This window comes from Dipodomys merriami, unplaced genomic scaffold (genome assembly GCF_024711535.1).
Source record: "Dipodomys merriami isolate MVZ:Mamm:240054 unplaced genomic scaffold, mDipMer1.0.p SCAF_57, whole genome shotgun sequence".
NCBI lineage: Eukaryota > Metazoa > Chordata > Mammalia > Rodentia > Heteromyidae > Dipodomys > Dipodomys merriami.
This window is the reverse complement of record NW_027206146.1, coordinates 961192-981321: the sequence shown is the minus strand read 5'-3', so window position 1 is coordinate 981321 and position 20130 is coordinate 961192. Positions and strand designations below refer to the sequence as shown.

Here is a 20130-nt window from a genome sequence, read left to right as displayed (position 1 = left end):
CTCCAGCAGGTGGGGAGGGGGAGGCGCCTCTTCCTGGCTCCAGCCAGCTGGATGCACAAGCCACATCTGTGCGGAAGGCGGGGTCGCAGCCCGCACCGCCGCGTCTCCCCCCCCTCCCCGCCGCACCGGCGCGCGCAGCCGGCCCGCTGCTCGCAGACACGCGCGCTGCCTCCCGTGCTCGGCCCCCACGCTAACACCCCCGACTCCCCCAGGATCCTGCATCCGGAAGGCGGGCGCGACCACACCCGGTACGGAGGGGAAACCGAGGCACGGGGACAAGGAGAAAGAGACAGGCAGGTGAGTGGACCGACGGAAGAGTGGGCGGGGGGAGGGTGGGCTGCGGCGGCTCAGAAGGCCCCGGTTCCCCGGACGCAGGAGCCGGGCACCGACACAGGAGGTCCCAGCGCTCTGCAGCCCTTGGGGATCGGAGAGTCGAAACCCCACGGAGCCCCTTCTTGAGATCTGGGGGGCCCCTGAGGCGTCCCCCACCCCTGAGATCCCCCAGCTGCAGGAGCCAAACCGGTGCCACCGATCCCAGAGCCCACCCTGGGAGTCCCGGCGCGAGGTGTCGGCACCCCAGCCCCCGCCTTCCGGATCCAGGTGTCCCCTCCGCACCCCAGCCCGGAGCTGCGTCTCGGGGCCCGCGCTCGCGTCACCATGGCAACCTGAGTCTATTTTGCGCTGGGAACACAGCTCCGGCTGCAGCGCCCCCCGCCCACCCCTTCCAAAAGCGGGGGGCAGCAGGCAGGGGTGGGGGACGGCCGCGCTCGCGAACGGGACAGAGACCCTCGCGAGAGTCGAAGCCCTGGGACGGGCCCTCAAGGGGGAGGGGGGCGGATGGGGCAACCGGCCGCCAGCCGAGCCGGGCGGGGGCCGCGAAGGCATGTGACAGGGACCCGGGAGGTGCGGGGGTGGGGGGAACCCCGGGAGACCAAGACCCTTGGGCCCCATCAGCCATGGACCTGGAGGCCAGGGACCGGGCTGGGGCCGCAAAGACCCCCGAGGACCGGGACTGTGCGTCGAGGTGCGGGCCAGACCCTGTGTCCCTCCCTACCCCGTCCCTCTTCCTACCACATCTTCTGCTCTGCGATGCACCCCAAAGGCCCCCCGACCCTCAACCTTCTGGAGGATCCTGGACGCCCCTCATCCTCTGCCCTGCCCCCACTGTACCCTCAACCCCGTCTCCACCTGTGGACCCCACTCCGCCCATGTCGGAGTCTCTGATCCTTTCTGGTGGTCTCTGTGCCCCCTCTCACCAGCCCTCCCTAGTTTCTGAGTCCCGATTCTGTAGGTCTCTACCTCTTCTCTGTCTCTGCTCCACTGTCCCCCTGGCACCCTCTGTTTCTTCCCTTGCTCCTCCTACCCTGTGTCACCTTCTGTGGGTTTCTAACTCCTTGCTGGGCATTCGTCTCTCTCTGTCCCACACTGGTACCTTGATTCCCCCAGGTTCTTAGTTTCCCCCTCCATCACATTCTCTCTCCCACCTCAGGCCCTGTGTCCCCTCTCTCTGGACTGTTCAGGATCTGTCCCTCCCCTGGGGCTCTGGCTCTCCTGCACCCTTCTTCCTGCTGCAGCTGCAGGACCCTTGGGTGGCCGTGCGGCCCAGCATACCTAGTCCGCTGCTCTCCTGCTGCCCTAGCTAGCAAGGTTGGGAGGGCAGCAGCAGACTGTGGGAGTCTGGGCACAGCTGGGGCCTGGTGGGGTGTCACCTGCCAGCTTCAGACTTACCTGGTCATGGGTGTGGGCCCATTTTTTTTGGTGGCATTTGTTGTTTTTGTTTACTTTTTGCTTTTATACTGTTTATTGCGTGGGGGTTGGGGGGAGGAGAACCCAGGGCATGGGCACAGCAGGCATGTTCTGTGCACTGAAGGCCATCTCCAGTCCTAGGGTCAGCTCTTGAGCTGTGTGTGGCTGCTGAGCATCAGGTTCTATCTTGTGTGCTGTAGGTGGAGATGTGTGGAAATACATGGCTCTGTGTGCATGAATACATGTGTGTCAAGAGGGTGCTACAGGTGTGCCATCAGGCTCAGCAGCTGTGGGGTGTCTGGGTGCTGTGTTTGGTGTCCTGTCTGGGTGCCCTGTGCTGTGCTGCTGTGCGTTGTCTCAGGACTGTCAGCCTGGGGAAGTTCCAGGCCAGGGAATCCTTGAATCTAACTAGTGTCCTCTGTCCACACTGGAGGTGCAGCCTGGCACTCAGGGGATGTACAAAGACTGGGCATGTATAAGTGTAGCTGGGTGCCACCCCTGCAATCACTGGAGGTGTGCCTGTCCCAGGGGTACAGTTTCAGGGGACAGTAAGATTCTGTTAGCAGAGGGGGATGATGGGGTCACAGAGCCCAGCCAGGGGCCAGCACCCAGTGGAGAGTGAGAAGTGCTGGTAGTCCAAAGGCAGCCTTTGAGCAGTTGAGGTGAAGGCTGCCGTCCCGGAAGTGTGTGAGTCTATGGTTTGTGAATCTATGGCTTGACAGGCAGCTGACGTGTGGTGAGAGGCTGAAAGGGCACTGTGCCCAGCTAGCCGGCCACAGACACCTTGGAAAGGAGAACCCAGCTGGACTGGAGCCTCTCAGCTGGACCCCCTTGTGCAGTGTGCAACTTGCCCAATTATCCTTGGCAGCCTCCAGTGAATGAAGGAATTCACAGGCTGTGTGCAAGAGCAACTCCTGGAAGGTGGGAGGGTTGAAGAGGAGAGAGGCAGAGAGAGGAAGGAAGAGGAAGGGACAGAGGGGAGGGAGAGGAAGAGAGAGAGAGAGAGAGAACTCACATCTCTGTGTGAAGATTAAGCCATCCATATTTTATAGGCCTCAGTGTCTGGAGATGCAGGTTCCAAGCCCAGCCCCATAGCTGAGTTTGAGTGCTGTCAGCTGGAGTTCATGGATAGGACCAGACTGGAGCTCAAAGGGCGAGGTGGATCCCAGGTGGAAGAGGGTGGAGCTAGCTGAGCCACATAACTCCCCTCGCCCCCACTGCCAGGCGCTGGATTGACAGTGTGTCCCTGGCGGTGCACACCCCTGAGGGAAAGGGACAAATAAAAACACTTGAAAGATGTTTACTGAATGAATCCCACCCACCCGTCCCAGCCGCTGGATTGACAGTGTGTCCCTGGCGGTGCACACCCCTGAGGGAAAGGGACAAATAAAAACACTTGAAAGATGTTTACTGAATGAATCCCACCCACCCGTCCTTTGAGTGCACTGCCTTTGCTTTGTCCAGGCTTCCTTCATAATCCCATACATAGGCCACACTCACCTCCTACTCACTTTGTAACCTAGGCTAGCCTCAAACTCAACATCCTCTTGCCTTATTTTCTGAGTGCCAGGAATACAGGTGTGCACCACCAGGCCCAGCCCCTTCATGAGTTCACATGTTTCATCAATAAGTCGGTATTACATGCATCACCCTCATTGTAAGAAGGATGTCTAGTGGGCATGGGTCAGCTGGGCACCTGCAAAACAGTTCTGTGTCCCTCTCACTGTGTGGGATGAGTGCAGGCCCTGATCCCTGAGGAGCAAGCCTCTGAGCAGCCGTCCTGAAGTGACAGCTGTCAAGATCTTCCTGAATTGGAGGCAGCTCAGAGAAAAGATACCCAGCGCCCAGCTCTGCCTGTAGTCCCAGCTCTGAAGCACCCACCTGTCCTGCCTGCCCACCCTCCCTGAAGGAGGGAGGACAGGCCTCCTCTCCACCCCCCCCCCCAAACCACTCCTGCCCACTTGGACAGGCAAGGCTTGGGTCTGCCTGAGCAGTTGCCATGGAGATGGTAGGAAGACCCACCCCTCCACCTCCGGACTCCCACTTCCCTCTGCCCCTCGCCCCTCACCGGCTGTGTCTCCTCTGCAGCTCAAGACAGCAATAAACACTCTTGGGGGAAACACTTGGCTGGGCCAGGCTCCAAGCTCCTGTGTGCAGGAGCCGGGGTCAGCACCCAACCACCTTGTGCCCAGCACCCTCACCCCACTTTACAGATGGGGCGGCCAGCCCGGGGCTGGGCTTGCCTAAGAGCTATTGGGCAGCTGGGATGTGGGGGTGCAGCAGGATGAACCACACTACCACTCTACTGACACTGGGAGATGGACAGACAGGCAGAGACATAACTGAATACAGGAGACGGGCTGGACAGGCATTTGGGGGGCTGAAGGCCATATGGATGGGTTCCCAGCCAGAGATGCCTGTGCCCACTCCCTGGGCAGAGGGGGGATATCTTGGGTCTAGGGATGGGGATGCCAAACACCCTACTAAGCGCAGGAGGGGCGCCCGTCCGGAGCTACCTCCTCCACCTGACGGCTTCTCTCTTCTCTCTTCCTCCCGTTCCCCTCCTCCCGTCCCCCCTCGTGTCCCTCCGGCTTGCATCCCACCCTGGCTCTCCCTCCCTCTTCCCTCCTTCATCTCTCCCCCCCTCCTCCGCCCCTCTCCAGCCTCCGCCCTCGGACCGGCGCAGCCTGGCGTCCCTACCCGAGCCATGTCGGCTCTGCTGCTCCTCGGGACCATGGTGCTACTGGCCTCGGCCACTGGCCAGGCCGGGGCGCGCCCGTCCAACGCCTCGAGTGCAGTGGCGGCCCCCGGCCCACTGCCCGCGCTGCTGGCGCACCTGCGGCGCCTGACCGGGGCGCTGGCGGGCGGCGGGGGCGCGGCGGGCCCGGGTGCCAACGGCACGCGGAGCAGCCCCGCGGGCAGCGCGGGCGCTGCGGCCAGGGCGCCCCCGCCCGCCGAGCTGTGCCACGGCTACTACGACGTCATGGGCCAGTACGATGCCACCTTCAACTGCAGCACTGGCTCCTTCCGCTTCTGCTGCGGCACCTGCCATTACCGCTTCTGCTGCGAGCACCGCCACATGCGCCTGGCGCAGGCCTCCTGCTCCAACTACGACACGCCGCGCTGGGCCACCACGCCGCCGCCGCTGGCCGGGAGCGCGGGGGGTGCGGGGGGCGCGGGCGGGGGCCCCGGGCCCGGCCAGGCCGGGTGGCTGGAAGGGGGCCGGGCCGGGGGCGCGGGGGGCCGCGGGGGCGAGGGCCCAGGGGGCAGCACGGCCTACGTGGTGTGCGGGGTCATCAGCTTCGCCCTGGCCGTGGGCGTTGGCGCCAAAGTGGCCTTCAGCAAGGCGTCGCGTGGGCCCCGGGCGCACCGGGAGATCAACGTGCCCAGGTGCGTTTGCGGTGGGCGGGGCTTTTGGCGGCAGGCGTGGTCTTCATGTGGGGGCTCTGGTGGGCGTGGTCTCCAGGTGGGCGTGGTCTATACAGAAGGCTCTGGTGGGCGTGGTCTGTGTGGGCGAGGCCGCCGAACAGGATGTTGGGACCAGCGTCCAGGGAGGTGAACAGCCAGCTCGCTCAGAGAATAGAGGCACAGAGCCTCTTAACAGTTGAGGGATGGGTTGAGGGAACTCAGGCCCTCATTCATTCAACAAATATTTCTCCCTCTCGCTCTCGCTGTCGCTCTCACTCTCGCTCCGCCAGTACTCTGGCTTGAACTCAGGGCTTCCCACTCTCACTTGGCTTTTTCCACAAGTGGAGCTTGCACTCCACTTCTGGCTTTTGGGCGGTTTATTGGAGGCCAGAGTCTCACCGTCTTTTCTGCCCGAGTTGGCTTCGAACCGCTATCCTCAGATCTCAGCCTCCTAAGTAGCTAGGGTTATGGGAGTGAGGCACCTGAGCCCGGCTTCAACAAATATATATTTTGGGGGGGGGTCCGGTCGTGGGGCCTGAACTCTGGGCCTGGGCGCTGTCCCTCAGCTCTTCAGCTCAAGGCTAGCGCTCTACCACTTGAGCCACAGCACCACTTCTGGCTTTTTTCTTTTTTTTGCTTATGTGGTGCTGAGGAATCGAACCCAGGGCCTCAGGCATGCAAGGCAAGCGCTCTACCACTGAGCCACCTTCCCAGCCCCTCAACAAATATTTTTAAAAGCACTTTTCGTGGGCCAGGAGCTGGAGTACACACAGGGTTGAGCCAAACAACCTCCCAACCCTTCTTGCCAAGCCCAAGCCCAGGCCTGCGAGCTCTGTGAGGCTGGGGACATTAGTTCATCTCTCTGTGCCTCCCTGTCCTTGCCTGTACGAAGAGGGCTCGAACCGTCCTCCCGCCATTCGGATGGCAATGAAGGCTGAGTTGATTCGTGTAATCCGCAGAGTTAAGCGCTCATTAACGATCCGAGGCAGCGTCACCCAACACATATGTATGCATTATAATTCTGGATACTGGTGTCTCAGGAAGAACATAAAGGCTTGGGGATGTCAGGGATGGAATGCCGCTTTAGACTAAATGGACCAGGTAAATGTACGAGCAGGAATCTGGGGAGGTCATTCCAGGAGGCGGCGGCGGTGGGGAGGAGCAGGCAGGGGTGAGTGGTGGGGAGGGGAGGGGCGGGTGGGCAGGGATGGGGAGGGGTGAGAAGGAGCAAGCTGGGATTGGGCGCCTGCCAGGCTTCCCACCGGGACATGACCACCTGCATAGAGGAGTGAGGTCCGTGTAAGAGGACGAATAGGGACCTATCGTCATGAGGAAAGAGTCAAAGGGACCCTGAATGGGGTCCAGAGCAGAGGTTGCGGAGGGGCTGGGGACCCAGCAGCTGGGAGAGGGCTGCGCCGGAAGGTGCATGGGCCAGGCTGGCCATCGAGTGGATGGTGGACCCCCCCCAAAGGAGAGGGCCTCTCCCCACGCCCAGTCCACAACACTGACCACCCCACTGCCATCTGTAGGGCCCTGGTAGACATCCTGAGGCATCAGGCGGGGCCTGGGGCCCGCCCGGACCGCTCCCGGAGCAGCTCCCTGACCCCAGGCCTTGGGGTATCTGACAGCATGCCCAGAACGCCCAAGAATCTCTACAACACAGTGAAGCCCTCCAACCTCGGTGAGTAGGAGGCGTGACTGGGGCCGAGCTCAGGGCCCCGCCCCATGCCCCTTGTCCCTGCTCCCATTCCATGGGGCGGTGCCCACCCCAGTTGGCCAGGCTCACTTCCCCAAGTCCCACCCTTCCATTTGGCTCTGCCCTCCTGGTGGCCCCGCCCTCTGTTACCGAGGCCCCGCCCTGTGCATGTAGCCCCGCCCCACCCTTCCATTCCCCTACTCCCCATTCTTCCTGCTGGGCCAGGCCGCTGAGTGGGGCAGCCGGAAAGGGTGTATGTACTGTGGTCTGAAGGGGAGGACGGCTTCCCCTAGTGGCTTGTTTGAGCCTAGGGCGGGAGGATGACCAGAGCTGCTGAGCACTGGAAGCTCTAGGTGGTTGGCACAGCGTTCTTCCAAGGCCACCAGTTCTGAGGCCCAGGAGAAAGGGTGGACTGTGAGGCCTTGGGTGCCAGGCCAAGCCCGGCTCTGCCTTGATACAGAGGGCAGTGGGGAGGCACGGAGGTGCTTAGAGTAGGAGACCTGCGCAGTCAGGAGATGGATGAGGGGAAAGAGGCCTGGGAGCAGGCTGGGGGAAGGGGGCATTGAGTTTGAAGAGTGGTTGGTGAGAAAGAGGTGTGGAAGCTGGTGAAGAGGGGCAGAAGGAGGTGAAGGGGGCGGGGAAGGGATCCCAAGCAGCACATGCCAAGGTTCTTCTGGCTCACACAGACCTCCCAGAGAAGGGACTATAGGGGGACAGGAGCTGAGGTTGCAGGTGCCAGCTTGGGGCCAGGCTACAAGGCCACAGGTTCCTCTGTCCTGGGTGAGGGCCAGCTGTTGGAAGGGGCAAGCAGTAGGGCAGAGACGGTGGTCGGGTCTGACCCCGGTGACAGGCTGGCAGGATGGGGGTCTCCAGGAATGATGTGGGGATGAAGGATGTGGGGGTGAAGGGGAAGGAGATGGCAAAGAGACACCAACCTCTGGTCTAGGCATTGTCGGGTGGGTATTGGGACAGCCCAATCTATAAGCCAGCCACGAGTCTCTGCCCACACACTCACCCTGCACATTCTCAGCCTCAGTTTACTGAGTGTTACAGATGGTTCAGGCTTGAAATGGGAGATACTGGGGAAGGGGGGGAGGAGGCTAAGCACCAAACCAGGGTCTTCCTAGCAGCTAGGGTGGCAGTCCCAGTGGGTACAGCGATGGCAGTGACATCGCCTCCCTTCTCGGTCCCTCAGATAACCTCCACCACAACTACCTGCACCTCAACGTCAACAGCCCCAAGCACCAGGCCGCCACTCTGGGTATGCAGAAGCTGGGGCTGCGGCGGCGGCGGCGGCTGCTGGGGAAGCAGGGCCTCCCCTCCCTGCTGAAGGTGCTGGGTGGAGCCTGTGACAAAGCCCGTGAGCCCCACTCATGGTGGGACTGTGTGGCCAGCCAGTGAGGCAGGCTAGTGTCCTTGAAGGACACCAGAAGTCATCTCTCCTCACCCTGGCTGGGTGAAGACGTGGGATACGTTGCCCCAGCCTGGGGCAAGGCCTCGGGGTCCCCGTGTTGGAAAGTGCTTTCCTTCCTGCACCACAAACCTGTCTAGGATGGAAGAGGTAGAGGGTCCCTGAAATGATGAGGCTTGATAGGCTGGACTTCCAGGTTTCTAACTCCCCCACCTAGGGGCTGGGGCTGCACACCTGAGTCTGAGAGAAGAGGCCTGGGGCCTGGGATTGAAGGTCTGAGGAATAGGACTGGGTTCTGGACCCCCGGGTCTGAAGGAAGAGAAGAGCCGAGGCCCAGTCTCCTGGGTCTGAGTGGGGAGGACTGGGGCCTACTCCTGGGGGTGAGCAGGGGAGGAGATGGGATTGGACCGCTTCTTGGAGGGCAGAGATGCCACACTGACCTGGCCTGCCTCCTCTGCTGCAGACTGGCGGGCCATGCCGCCGCCCAGCCCCAACTTGCACTACTCCACACTGTCCTGCTCTCGATCCTTCCACAACCTCTCCCATCTGCCCCCATCCTACGAGGCTGCTATGAAATCGGAGCTCAACCGCTACTCCTCCCTCAAGAGGTTGGGTGAGTGCAGGTGAAGGGAGCTTGGGGGTCGGGCTTCGGGCGGGAGGGGCAGGGGCTGGGGTCAGGACCATGGACAGTGGCCTGCAAGTCCTCAAGTTTGGCTCCTCTCCTGGGCTTTTCTCCAGGTTTGCACCAGAATCCTTTGAACTTACTTTGTATCAGGACTACCTGGGTGGGTTTCAGAAACATGCATAGGGGCTGGAAAGGTGGCTCAGTGGTAGAGTGTTTGCCTTGCATGCATGAGGATCTAGGTTCGATTCCTCAGCACAACATAAGCAGAAAAAGGCAGAAGTGGCGCTGTGGCTCAAGTGGTAACCTTGAGCTGAAGAGCTGAGGGACAGCGCCCAGGCCCCGAGTTCAGGATGCACGACTGACAAAAAAAAAAAAAAAAGCAGAAATATACATAATTTCTACTGCCAAGGCCTATTGTACTTTGGGGGACTTGTGCTCAACTTGTATAGCTACAACTTAAGGAGAAGCATTCATCTCCAAGTGTCTAGCTTCAGAGCTGGCTAAACCCAGGTATGAGCCTGCCTGCACCTGCGGGGCTTTACTCACCTTAGCGTTCCTACGCAACCAGCTGGCCTCGTCTTCAGAAATTCCCCCGCCTGATGGCAAAGACTGTCCCAAGATTTTTTTTTTTTTTTTTTTGAGCCCTAACCTGGCTATGTAGGCCAGCTGGGATTGTAGGCATGCGTCACCAAGCCCAGCTGCCTCAATGATTTCTTTTTTTTTTTTTTTTTTTGTCGGTCATGGGGCTTGAACTCCGGGCCTGGGCGCTGTCCCTCAGCTCTTCAGCTCAAGGCGAGTGTTCTACTACTTGAGCTACAGCGCCACTTCCAGTTTTCTGGTGGTTTATTGGAGATAGGAGTCTCACGGTCTCTCCTGCCCGGGCTGGCTTTGAACCTCGATCCTCAGATCTCAGCCTCCTGAGTAGCTAGGATTACAGGCGTGAGCCACCAGCGCCCGGCAATGATTTCTTTTTTAAGGCTAACCATTCTACCAACTTAGTCTCCTGGCAGAGCAGAGTCTTTATGGTTCCCCCGTGAGGGCAGGTCTTGTAGCGGTTCTGATTGACCAGACTCCAGGGTAGGCGGGCCATGGGGAGGCTGGACGGGACCCCTACACACCCCACACCTGGCCTTCCCGCCCCGCCTCCCCCCAGCCGAGAAGGATCTGGATGATGCCTATCTGAAGCGGCGGCACCTGGAGATGCCCCGCGGGACCCTGCCCCTGCATGCACTGCGGAGGCCGGGCACGGGGGGTGGCTACCGCGTGGACGGCTGGGGCAGCCCGGAGGAGCTGGGCCTGGCGCCTGCGCCCCACCCGCGACGGGTCATGTCTCAGGAGCACCTGCTGGGCGACGCACGGGCCTCGCGCTGCGAGTTCACACTGCCCCGCGCACGCCTGGTGTCGCAGGAGCACCTGCTGCTGTCTTCCCCCGAGGCCCTGCGCCAGAGCCGTGAGCACCTGCTGTCCCCCCCACGCAGCCCTGCGCTGCCCCCCGAGCCCCCGGCCCGGGCCGGCCTGGCTGCCTCACACTCCAACCTGCTGCTGGGGCCTGGGGGGCCGCCCACTCCGCTGCACGGCCTGCCGCCACCCTCAGGCCTGCTCGCCCACCACCACCACCACGGCCTGCACGGCTCGCCCCAGCCCGCCTGGATGGCGGACGCGGGAGGGGGCGCAGGCACGCTGGCCCGCAGGCCACCCTTCCAGCGCCAAGGCACCCTGGAGCAGCTGCAGTTCATCCCCGGCCACCATCTGCCCCAGCACCTGCGCACGGCCAGCAAGAATGAAGTGACTGTCTGAGGCAGGCCGGGCGGTCCTGGGCCCCAGGCCAGGATCCTTCCCGCAGGCCACTCTCCAGGCGCCTGGCACCCACAAGGGCCCTGGGGCCGGAGCCAAAGCCTGCCTCTCGAACTCTGCAGACCAGATCCTCCTCCTAGAACTGTTTGTGCCATGCCTCCCTCCCTCGAGGAAGGGGCCCGCCCATGAGGCTGGCCCTGGGGGTTGTGGTATCACCTCCAGGTGATGCAGGGCAGACAAGGCCTTGCCCGAGCCACCTTCCTTCCAGACTGAGTCCATCCTATGATGCAACTGCAGAGACGGCCCTTGCCCTGAGACATCGCCTGATGCCATCCCTTCAGACAAAGCCATCTCCCCCACCCCCGCCCCTGGGGGAAATCATCCTGCCCACTGGGTCCCCCTGCAGATCCGTCTCCTCTCCGCCTTCCCCGTGATGACAGCACCACAGCAGGTTGTTTTGCCCTATGACACCATTGGAGGGACAGTGCCTCTTCCTGTGATTTCATCGGCAGACACGGTACACCCCCAGGGACATGGCCATTGCCTCTTTCCTGCAGTGTGATGTGTGAGCTGGGCCTGGCAGACCCCCAGCGGCCCTGGGAAGGCGTCAGGTGCCTCTGAGGCGCATCGGCTGGGCCAGCACTCTGTCTGCAGGGTCGTCCCAAGAGCTCCCGCGGAGTCCCCATGCCCTGACTTGTCCCATTGTGATTCGGGCTGGGGCTGATGTTCCTGACCCTACGGACATCTGAAGGGAGGCCGGCCTCAGGGTCCTGTGCTGTGCAGCGGCTCCTGGGACAGTTCTAGGGGAAGGACTTCCGCTCCAAGTTTGCTCTGCCCACCAAAGGCTGGCATCACCTCTTCTTGCCGAATCTAGAGACATCATCGGCCCTGTGGACAGAGGCCTAGCCTCCTAGAGGGGAAGGGTCAGTGTGTGGGCGCCACTGACCTCCCATCATCGTCAGTACCAGTGTCACCACACACGAATGTTAACTGTGTCACTGCCTGGGATCACCTAGTGTGCCACTCTCTTCCAGGATTTACCAGGACTCATGGTGACTCCTTCATCCATGACTCTGTCATCTCCCCAAATTCCATGACGGTGGTGATGTTGTCATCTCCTAGGGGTCAGTGCAGACAGCGATGTCCTCAGCTTATTCTGTCGGGACTGGCTAAGACCAAGGATGTATGCTTCCCAGAGTCACTCCAGCTAGGGTGCCATCACTTCCCAGGGGAAATGACATACACCTTCAGGCCCAGGTCCCCCACAGCTGTGATGTCATCGCATCGCTTCCCACGATGCATTGCAATTGCGGTGTCCTCCCTCTCCTCCTCCCCTAGCACCCCAAGAGCCAACGGTGTCATCATCTCCTCGGGTCAGCTTCCATTGCAGTGTCCCCACGTCCCATGCCCCTGGGAGCCAGTGATGTCACCACTGTGGCGTCGTCCCCTCCCCCCTAGGAACCATGAGAGCCAAGACTGTCGCCATCCACGAGACCTGCTACTTCCACACCAGGACCTGGGGCAGTGGGAAGCATCATTTTCCAGTGTGTGTTTCAGCCGCAGGGTCCCTGCTGTCCAGGCTCCACTGCATCTGTATGCCATCACCCGCCAGAAATGTCCATCTGAGGGACCAAAGGCTGGGACAGGCCAGATCTTGGCTGTTCCCAGGGATGTGTGGCACTTGCAGTTGTCCCCAGGAGAGGGAGGGGGGTGGACTAGCACCACACTCCCATGAACCAGGCTGGGGTCAGCTGCCCCCCCGAGATCCCCGGCCCTACTCCATGATGTCGTCGCTGCCTCCCTCCTGAGCTGGGTGAAAGCTGGGGTCAGCTCTGTGCAGATATGGCTTCTGCCAGGTCTCACCCGCTGGTGAGGACATACAGGCTCCTCCTAAGAAGCCTGCTGCCCTCCACAGCTGTCCCATCCATGATGGGGCCCATCCTGCGACCTCTCCCGGCCACCAGAGGTGGGGCTGGCCAGCCTTGGAGGGCATCACTGTCCTCTGACTCCCCCACTCTCCCACCCACTCCCCCACCCCCTGGATCAGAGCTCGCCGGGAAGGGCCAGCAGCCAACAACCTAACTCACCTGGCACTGTTAGCACTGCTCTGGGCTGGCCTGGCCTGGGCAGCTCTGCTTGAGAGCCATGGTTTCTGCAGGGGTGGAGGGTCCTCCTCCCCCTCCCCCCAGCATACCAGGGAGTGCCAGGGCCGGAGGGGTGTTCAGGGAGTCCCCAAAGCCCAGCACACAATCTGTCCCCAGATCTTTGTATATAGCCATGTTGCAGGGGCGGCCATTCCCCACTCTTAAAGGGCTACATGCTCCCCCAGCCCCAGGGCGAGGTGTGGGGGGGCCTCTTCTCCCTCCCCTGGGCCGCCCCTTCCTCTTAATGTCTCTCCGAAAATGCTGCCGCCCCCACCCCCACCCCCAGCTCATCCTTTCCCGACAAGCCTGGGGCAGATCCTGGCCAGAGGCTCTTCACATACCCCGCAGCTCCATCCACCCAAGCCCCAGGCCTGGCTTTTGGTCTCCTTGTTGATGGCTGATGGGGGGAAGGAGGGAGTTCCTCCACCCTTCTACAGGCCAGCCCAGAGGAGCCAGCTGGAGAGGCCATCCATGCCTGGATGAACTCTTCCACTTCCCACCCCCACGGGACACTCAGCTTTCTCCAGTCCCTGGAATCTGGGGTGTTCCTGGCCAAAGCTTTTGTACAACCCTCTCCCCCATGACCGCTCCAACATTGGGTTTGGGGGTCTGGCCTCCAGCCCTGCCCTCTGCTCCTGCTCTAGCCTCGGCCTCTTTACCTTGAATAAGCCATAGTGTGGAGAGGCTCCAGGCAGCCGGCAAGCCACTCTGCTCTCTGTCCCCCTCCACATGCCCAGAGCTGGGGGCTGGCCTCCGAGTCCCCTCCACCCCTGAGGCGCCCCGCGAATATTCACATGTGCACATGTACCCTGGCATGCCGGTGACAGGGACAGGCCAGGGGGCACGCCACAACTCTGCACCCCTCTCCTGCAGTCCTCTCTAACACAGGTCTCTAACCCTGATCTTCCTGGGAGACAGCCAGAGGAGCTTCAAATTGCTAATTTTTTTTTTAAATAAACATTTTCCTGACTCATGGTCCAACGTTTCCTGTGGGGAAAGAAGGGGAAAGGAGGTGTGCTCCCCACCTGTGTGTAGTCAGGAATAGCGAGCCCCTCCCTTACCCCCCTGCATGCTCGCCGGGGCACCACTGGCTTCCCACTATCCTCAGCAATGGCCAGACTGAGGGGAGGGCATAGAATGAGGTTGGGTTCTGTGAGAGGGGCTGGCTCTTGATCGCAGGCTGGCCTCTAACTCTCAGCCCTCCCTTGTCTGCCTCCCAAATACAGTGACCTGTCTGAGAGCTCAGCTGCAGACCATAGCAGGGAGAGGAGGTGTCTTCCCTAAAGGGCTGGGTTTATGCCCATTAGGGAAGCTTCCACAGAGGAAACCAAATGTTTTCGTTTATTCATCATTCTGCAAAAAAATACTAGAGGGAAGGCTGGCACCAGTGGCTTACACCTGGAATCCCAGATACTCAGGAGGCTAAGATCTGACAATCTCAGTTCAGAGCCAGCCTGGGCAGCAAAATCCATCAGACTCATCTCCAATAAACCACCAGAAAACAGGAAGTGACACTGTGGCTCAAGTGGTAGAGTGCTCACCTTGAGCTGGAGAGCTGAGGGACAGCGCTCAGGCCCAGAGTTCAAGCCCCATGACTGGACCCCCCTCAAAAAAAAAAAAGTAGATGGTACTGATTGGCCTATCCCCCTCACAGAGCTTGTGCCCAGGAGAGAGGGGATGAGGGAGTCTCACTTCTCTCATGGGGCAGGCCCGCATGTGATACCCCAGCTCAGCGGCCTCTTCACTGCCCAGGGACTTTACCCAGCAGCTGGGGAATCCATTTATGGTTAGCAAGGAGAGAGCTACCCCTCCCCCACCACACCCCCTCATGGGCTGTACTGGGCCAGGGCACGGCCAGGATGTGCAGTGCCTTTCCATCTCTGTAACTTAACACTTGCTCCGTTTCCAGCATGGCAGTGTCAGTAAACACAGCCTCTGCACAGCTATTCTTAACCTGTGCCTGACTTGGGGCGGGGAGGGGGGGGGCTGTCAACTCCTCATTTCTAGGCCAGATGTGTGCACTTGCTTTTAGGTTCACCTCTGCTGAGCCTGTGTTCTGAAGGCTCTGCAGGCTTACAGAGCTGTACAACGTCTGCCATCCACCACATCCCTTCCCTCCAAATATCCATGCTTCTAGTCAGGTCCAAGTAGCTCATGCCTATCACCCCAGCTGACTGAGGAGGCAAAGCAGGGTCCTTCAAAGGAGAGCTGTGCCAAGGCGGCTGGCTGGCCAGAGTCTTGGCCATCAGGCCCACACGGTGTCGTGCCATCGCTGGGGCTTTGCTCAGGCCTCCAAGGCTCACATCTGTCCAAGGAGCCCTGGGAACCCAGCCAGCAGAGCGGCAGCAGCTCTGTGGCCCTTGCTGGAGATAGAACAGGATGCAGCTCAGCTCAGCTCCACAAAGGGTTTCAGTGACGGCCGGAACAATCAGAATCATCCATGGATTCATCAACCAAGAAGTTCAAACTCAAGAAATGGAACATCGCCTCTGGGGATCAGGTTAGGTGAAGATAAACATGTACCTGATGGTGGAAGAAAAGGGTATAGAACTATCTGTTGAACCCCTCATTATTAACTACTTTGGCCCTGGAAGAGGTGGTGTGACTGACGAAGAGCCATATGGCAAGGACTGGCAAGTGTGTGGGCTCCTGAAAGCAGCTGCTCACGTGTTACTTTGAATAAATTAGAATAAAGTGATTTTTGAGAAGGAGAAGGAGAAAGAGAAGAGGAGGAGGAGGAGGAAGAAGACAAGACAGATTACAGCTAAATACAGTGGTACATGCCTGTAATCCCAGCTACTCAGGAGGCAGAGGTAGGAGAATCACCTCCAAGGCCGGCACAGGTAAATACAAAAGACCCTATCTGAAAAACCAACCAGAAAGCAAAAGGACTTGGGGTGGGGGCAGGCATGGCTTAGATGGGGCTCTGAGTTCAATACCTATGCATCCTTTTTTAGACTATGTAGCCTGTGTGGGTTGTGTAGCCCAGGCTGGCCTCACACTTGAGATCCTCCTGCATCAACCTCGCAGTGCTGAGTTACAGGCGTGCGCACACATGCACACACCAACCAGCCAGATGATACTTTTTTGACTTTTGCTGGTACTCGGGTTTGAACTTGGGGCTTCACACTTGCTAGGCAGGCACTCTACCACTGAGCCATGTCCCCAGACCCAAGTGATACTTTCCAAACTTCATTATTCCTTTGACATTAGTTAACATTTGGACACAACCAACCCCAGGAGAATCTAGTACTTTTGTCAGATTCTCTGTGACCCTAATGATTCAAATAATTGGAAAGGCTGGGAAGGTAGCTTAGTGGTAGAGTGCTTGCCTTGTATGCATGAGGCCCTGGGTTTGATTCCTCAGCACCGCATAAGCAGAAAAAGCTGGAAGTGGCGCTGTGGCTCAAGTGGTGGGGTGCTACCTTGAACTGAAGAGCTCAGGTACAGTGCCCAGGCCCAAAGTTCAAGCTCCAAGAACAACCACCAAAAAAAAAAAAAAAAAAAAAAAGAGAGCTGGGAAGGTGGCTCAGTGGTAGAGCACTTGCATTGCATGCATGAGGCCCTGGGTTCGATTCCTCAGCACCACATAAGAAAAAAGAAAAAAGCCGGAAGTGGCGTTGTGGCTCAAGTGGTAGAGCACTAGCCTTGAGCTGAAGAGCTGAGGGACAGCACCCAGGCCCATAGTTCAGGCCCCACGACCAGACCCCCAAAAAAAAGAAAAGAAAAAGGAAAGAAAGAAAAGAAAGAAAGAAAGAAAAGAAAGAAAGAAAAAAAAAAGGAACATCCACCATTTTTTATTTTTATTTTTAATTTATTTTGTGTCGGTCGTGGAGCCTGAACTCTGGGCCTGGGCGCTGTCCCTCAGCTCTTCAGCTGTAGACTAGCACTCTACCACTAGAGCTGCAGCCCCACTTCCGGCTTTTTTTTCTTTTTGCTTATGTGGTGCTGAGGAATCAAACCCAGGGCCTCATGCATGCAAGGCAAGTGCTCTATCACTGAGCCACCTTCCCAGCCCCAGGAACATCTTTTTTAAAGCAGAACTAAAGAGATACTCTTCATTGAGTTGTACATCTGATTTTTTAAAACTTGTCTCAAGTATTCACAAAGCAGATAGATTTTCATTCAACTACCAATTGCAGAAACACAAAATAAGTTTCCATACAATCCCGACAAAAGTAACCTTTCCTTCTATCATCAAGAAAACAAACTATGTTTTACAAGTTAAAACTATTAAGTTTACTATGATGCAAAACACCAAAAACACTTGACACAAAACCTATTATTTTTAATAAAAAGTATGTCTTTTCATTTTCTATTTTTGGCCCAAATTTTAATTCTTTCCAGTAGAACCAAAACCTCCTGAACCCCTTTCAGTATCATCCAAGACTTGAACTTCTTCAATTTCTGGATAAACATAAAAAAGGCACTCTTTTGGGGGGTTTGGGGGGGCGGGAGAGACAGGGTCTCATTATGCAACCCAGATTGGCCAAGGTGAACAGCCTGCCTCAGCCTGAGCTGGAATTACAACTGTGTGCCACCATATCAGCCATTTAATTAATTCTTTACTATGACCTCTCAGGGTGTACAGGGCTAAGACAAGGGGCTAGGGCATTTTGAAGACTTGTTAAGATGATGTCACCTGTCATCCTGTACGGGATGTCTGAACGCCCCGCTCACACCCTCTATCCCAAAGCATGACCTGTTCTGCCTGGACTTGTGTAGGTGGGCGGGCAAGGAAGGCCGCTGGGGCACAGCCACGTAGCTTTAACCCAATGCCAGGTCTCTGTGTCCAGGGGTCTAGCATTCGCATCTGCCACTAGAGGGAGCCCCAGATCTATTTAAAGGCACCAATAAATGAGCAGGGCCCTTCCCAGGCATACCAAGAACAAAATACAAAACCAAGGCCCCAGATAGAAGCTGGTGGCTCACACCTGTAATCAATCCTAGCTACTCCGGAGACTGAGATCTGAGGGTCGCAATTCAAAGCCAGCCCAGGCAGGAAAGTCCTTCAGACTCTTATCTCCAATAAGCCACCAGAAAACCGGAAGTGGTATTATGGCTCAAAGTGGTAGAGCTCTAGACTTGAGCTGAAGAGCTCAGGGACAGTGCCCAGGCTAAGAGTCCAAGCCCCACAACTGACCAAGGGAAAAAAACCAAAACAAACAAAAGAACAACCAAGGCCCATACCACAGCTGAGGAAGCATCACCATATATAAATAACTACTATGTTCGCCTTACCTCTCACTGCTCAAGTCCTCCACTATCCTAGGCTCAGGCCAACCTAGCCTGGCTGCTTCTGCTTGCTTCCCTAAATCCACTTAAGCCTAAGCACAATCCCTTCCCCAGGCCTTTACACCTGCTGTTTCCTTTGCTTGATGCTTTTCTCCTAGACCTTCCATGGTCCAAACGATGCTTCCTCCAAAAGGCCTTCCCTAAATAGTCAAGGACAGACAGCAGCCCAGGGAGTTGACAATACTCTTCATTCTCAACCCTCTGACGTGACAGTAGAGACTTGATTGCTTGCTGCCTGGCTCCCCACGAGAACGGAAGTTCTGTGAAAGCAGGATACAAAAATATCTTGTAGCCACCTGGTAGGTGAATGAATTCAGGGGTCTACCTGCAAGGATTATGGAAGATCAAACATGTGCATAAATTAGAAAGGCCCCTGGTGTACCACAGTACACACATAATATGAACCACAAGTTGGGGCACCAGTCTGTTTCTTTGGATGATGACTTCATTCTTTTGTCAGTCATGGGACTTGAACTCTGGGCCTAGGCCCTGTCCCTCAGCTCTTCAGTTCAAGGTGAGCGCTCTACCACTTGAGCCACAAGCACCACTTCCAGTTTTCTGGTGGTTCATTGGAGAGAAAAGTCTCATGGACTTTCCTGCTGGCTTTAACCATGATCCTCAGATCTCAGCCTCCTGAGTGGGATTACAGGTGTGAGCCACCGGCACCTGGCTTGTTTTAGTTTTATGAGATGAAGTTTGACTATGTAGGCCAGGCCAGTCTCAAACTCATGAACCCTTTGCCCCAGTCTCAAAAGAGCTAGGAGTGCAGGTGTGTGTCACCTTGCCCAATATTTAGATGGATTTCTGAACTAGAGCTCTGTCCTATCAAGCTCTGCCTTGTCAAGGCTGGGGCCCCCAGGGAGTCACTTCACCTCTACCTCCCTTATTTTCCTTGCCAGTTAAACAGGACAGACTCACCCTAGGATAACACCTACAAAGCTCACGTGCAGTCAACTGCCTACCATCTGATTCTGATTTCAGTTCTTACTGCAGGATTTTTGTTTTTTGTCGGTCGTGGGGCCTGAACTCTGGGCCTGGGCGCTGACCCTCAGCTCTTCAGCTCAAGGCGAGCACTCCGCCTCTTGAGCCACAGTGCCACTTCCGGCCTTTTCTGCTGATGTGGTGCTGAGGAATCGAACCCAGGGCCTCACGCATGCAAGACAAGCACTCTACCACTGAGCCACCTTCCCAGCCCTTGTTGTTTGTTAACTAAAGATGGGCCCTCTTTCCGGGCCACCGCGTCCTTCTCCACAGAGGAAGGACGCAGCTGGTCAGAGGCGATGAGCACACGCCCTCCCAAGCCTCGGCCCTCGGTGACCTTCCCTCGCCATCCATCCCGGGGATCCTGGGGACCCCGGGGCCCGTCTACCCCCGAGGGGACCCCAGGCCTGGCCGAGGTCCGAGGTGACACACCGCAGGAGGGCCGTGTGGCACAGGCCCTTCTCAAGGACCGAGGTCACAGCACAAAATGGCGCCTCCCAGAAAAGCACAGACGGACCTCCCGCAGCCACCCGCGCCTCGGGGCGGGGCTCCGGGAGCGACAGTTCACGCCACCGACACGCACGCAGGCGCGCGCACCCGCAGGTTAACGGCAGCCGCGCCGAGCGAGGTCCCCATTGGCCAGTCTGCATCCCTGCCCGCCTCTCGGGTCGCTTTCCCCGGCAAAGACTGGTCTATGCGAAACGGCGGGGCTCCGTCTCTATTGGGCCACGACCCTTCCATCAGGTGTTTAAACCCCCCCGGCCCCGCCTACCCCACCCGCCCCGTCCGGTCCCCGGCGACCGTTAGTCGAGTGCGCTGCCTAGGCGTCAGGGAGCGCGCGGGCCAGGCGGTGGTGGCGTTTCATTCAAATGGCCCAATCAGCGGCGTCCCCAGCCGGTTCCCTCCGTCCCCATCCCCGGCCCCCTGCTCCCACGCTCCCCAGGCCCCCGTCTGGCCCCCTCTCCGGACGTCGCGCGCCCTTCCTGGCCAGCCCGCCCCGCAGCCCCCACCTGGGCCTCTCGCTCCCACC

At 58.5% G+C, this 20130-nt stretch overlaps 1 protein-coding gene across 2 annotated transcripts; it reads left to right on the top strand.

Annotated features, from left to right (window-relative positions):
- Positions 1–12: 12 nt before the first annotated feature.
- Positions 13–13795, top strand: Shisa7 (shisa family member 7). 2 transcript variants are annotated; one of them, XM_070000620.1, is made up of 6 exons: positions 13–297; positions 4410–5136; positions 6684–6835; positions 8046–8111; positions 8725–8874; positions 10040–13795. In XM_070000620.1, exons 2-6 carry the CDS (start codon positions 4454–4456, stop codon positions 10681–10683), a joined length of 1695 nt encoding a protein of 564 aa, XP_069856721.1. In that variant the 5' UTR covers positions 13–297; positions 4410–4453; the 3' UTR covers positions 10684–13795. The 2 variants fall into 2 exon arrangements, with proteins under 2 accessions (XP_069856721.1, XP_069856722.1); XM_070000621.1 differs by lacking the exon at positions 8046–8111.
- Positions 13796–20130: the final 6335 nt, after the last annotated feature.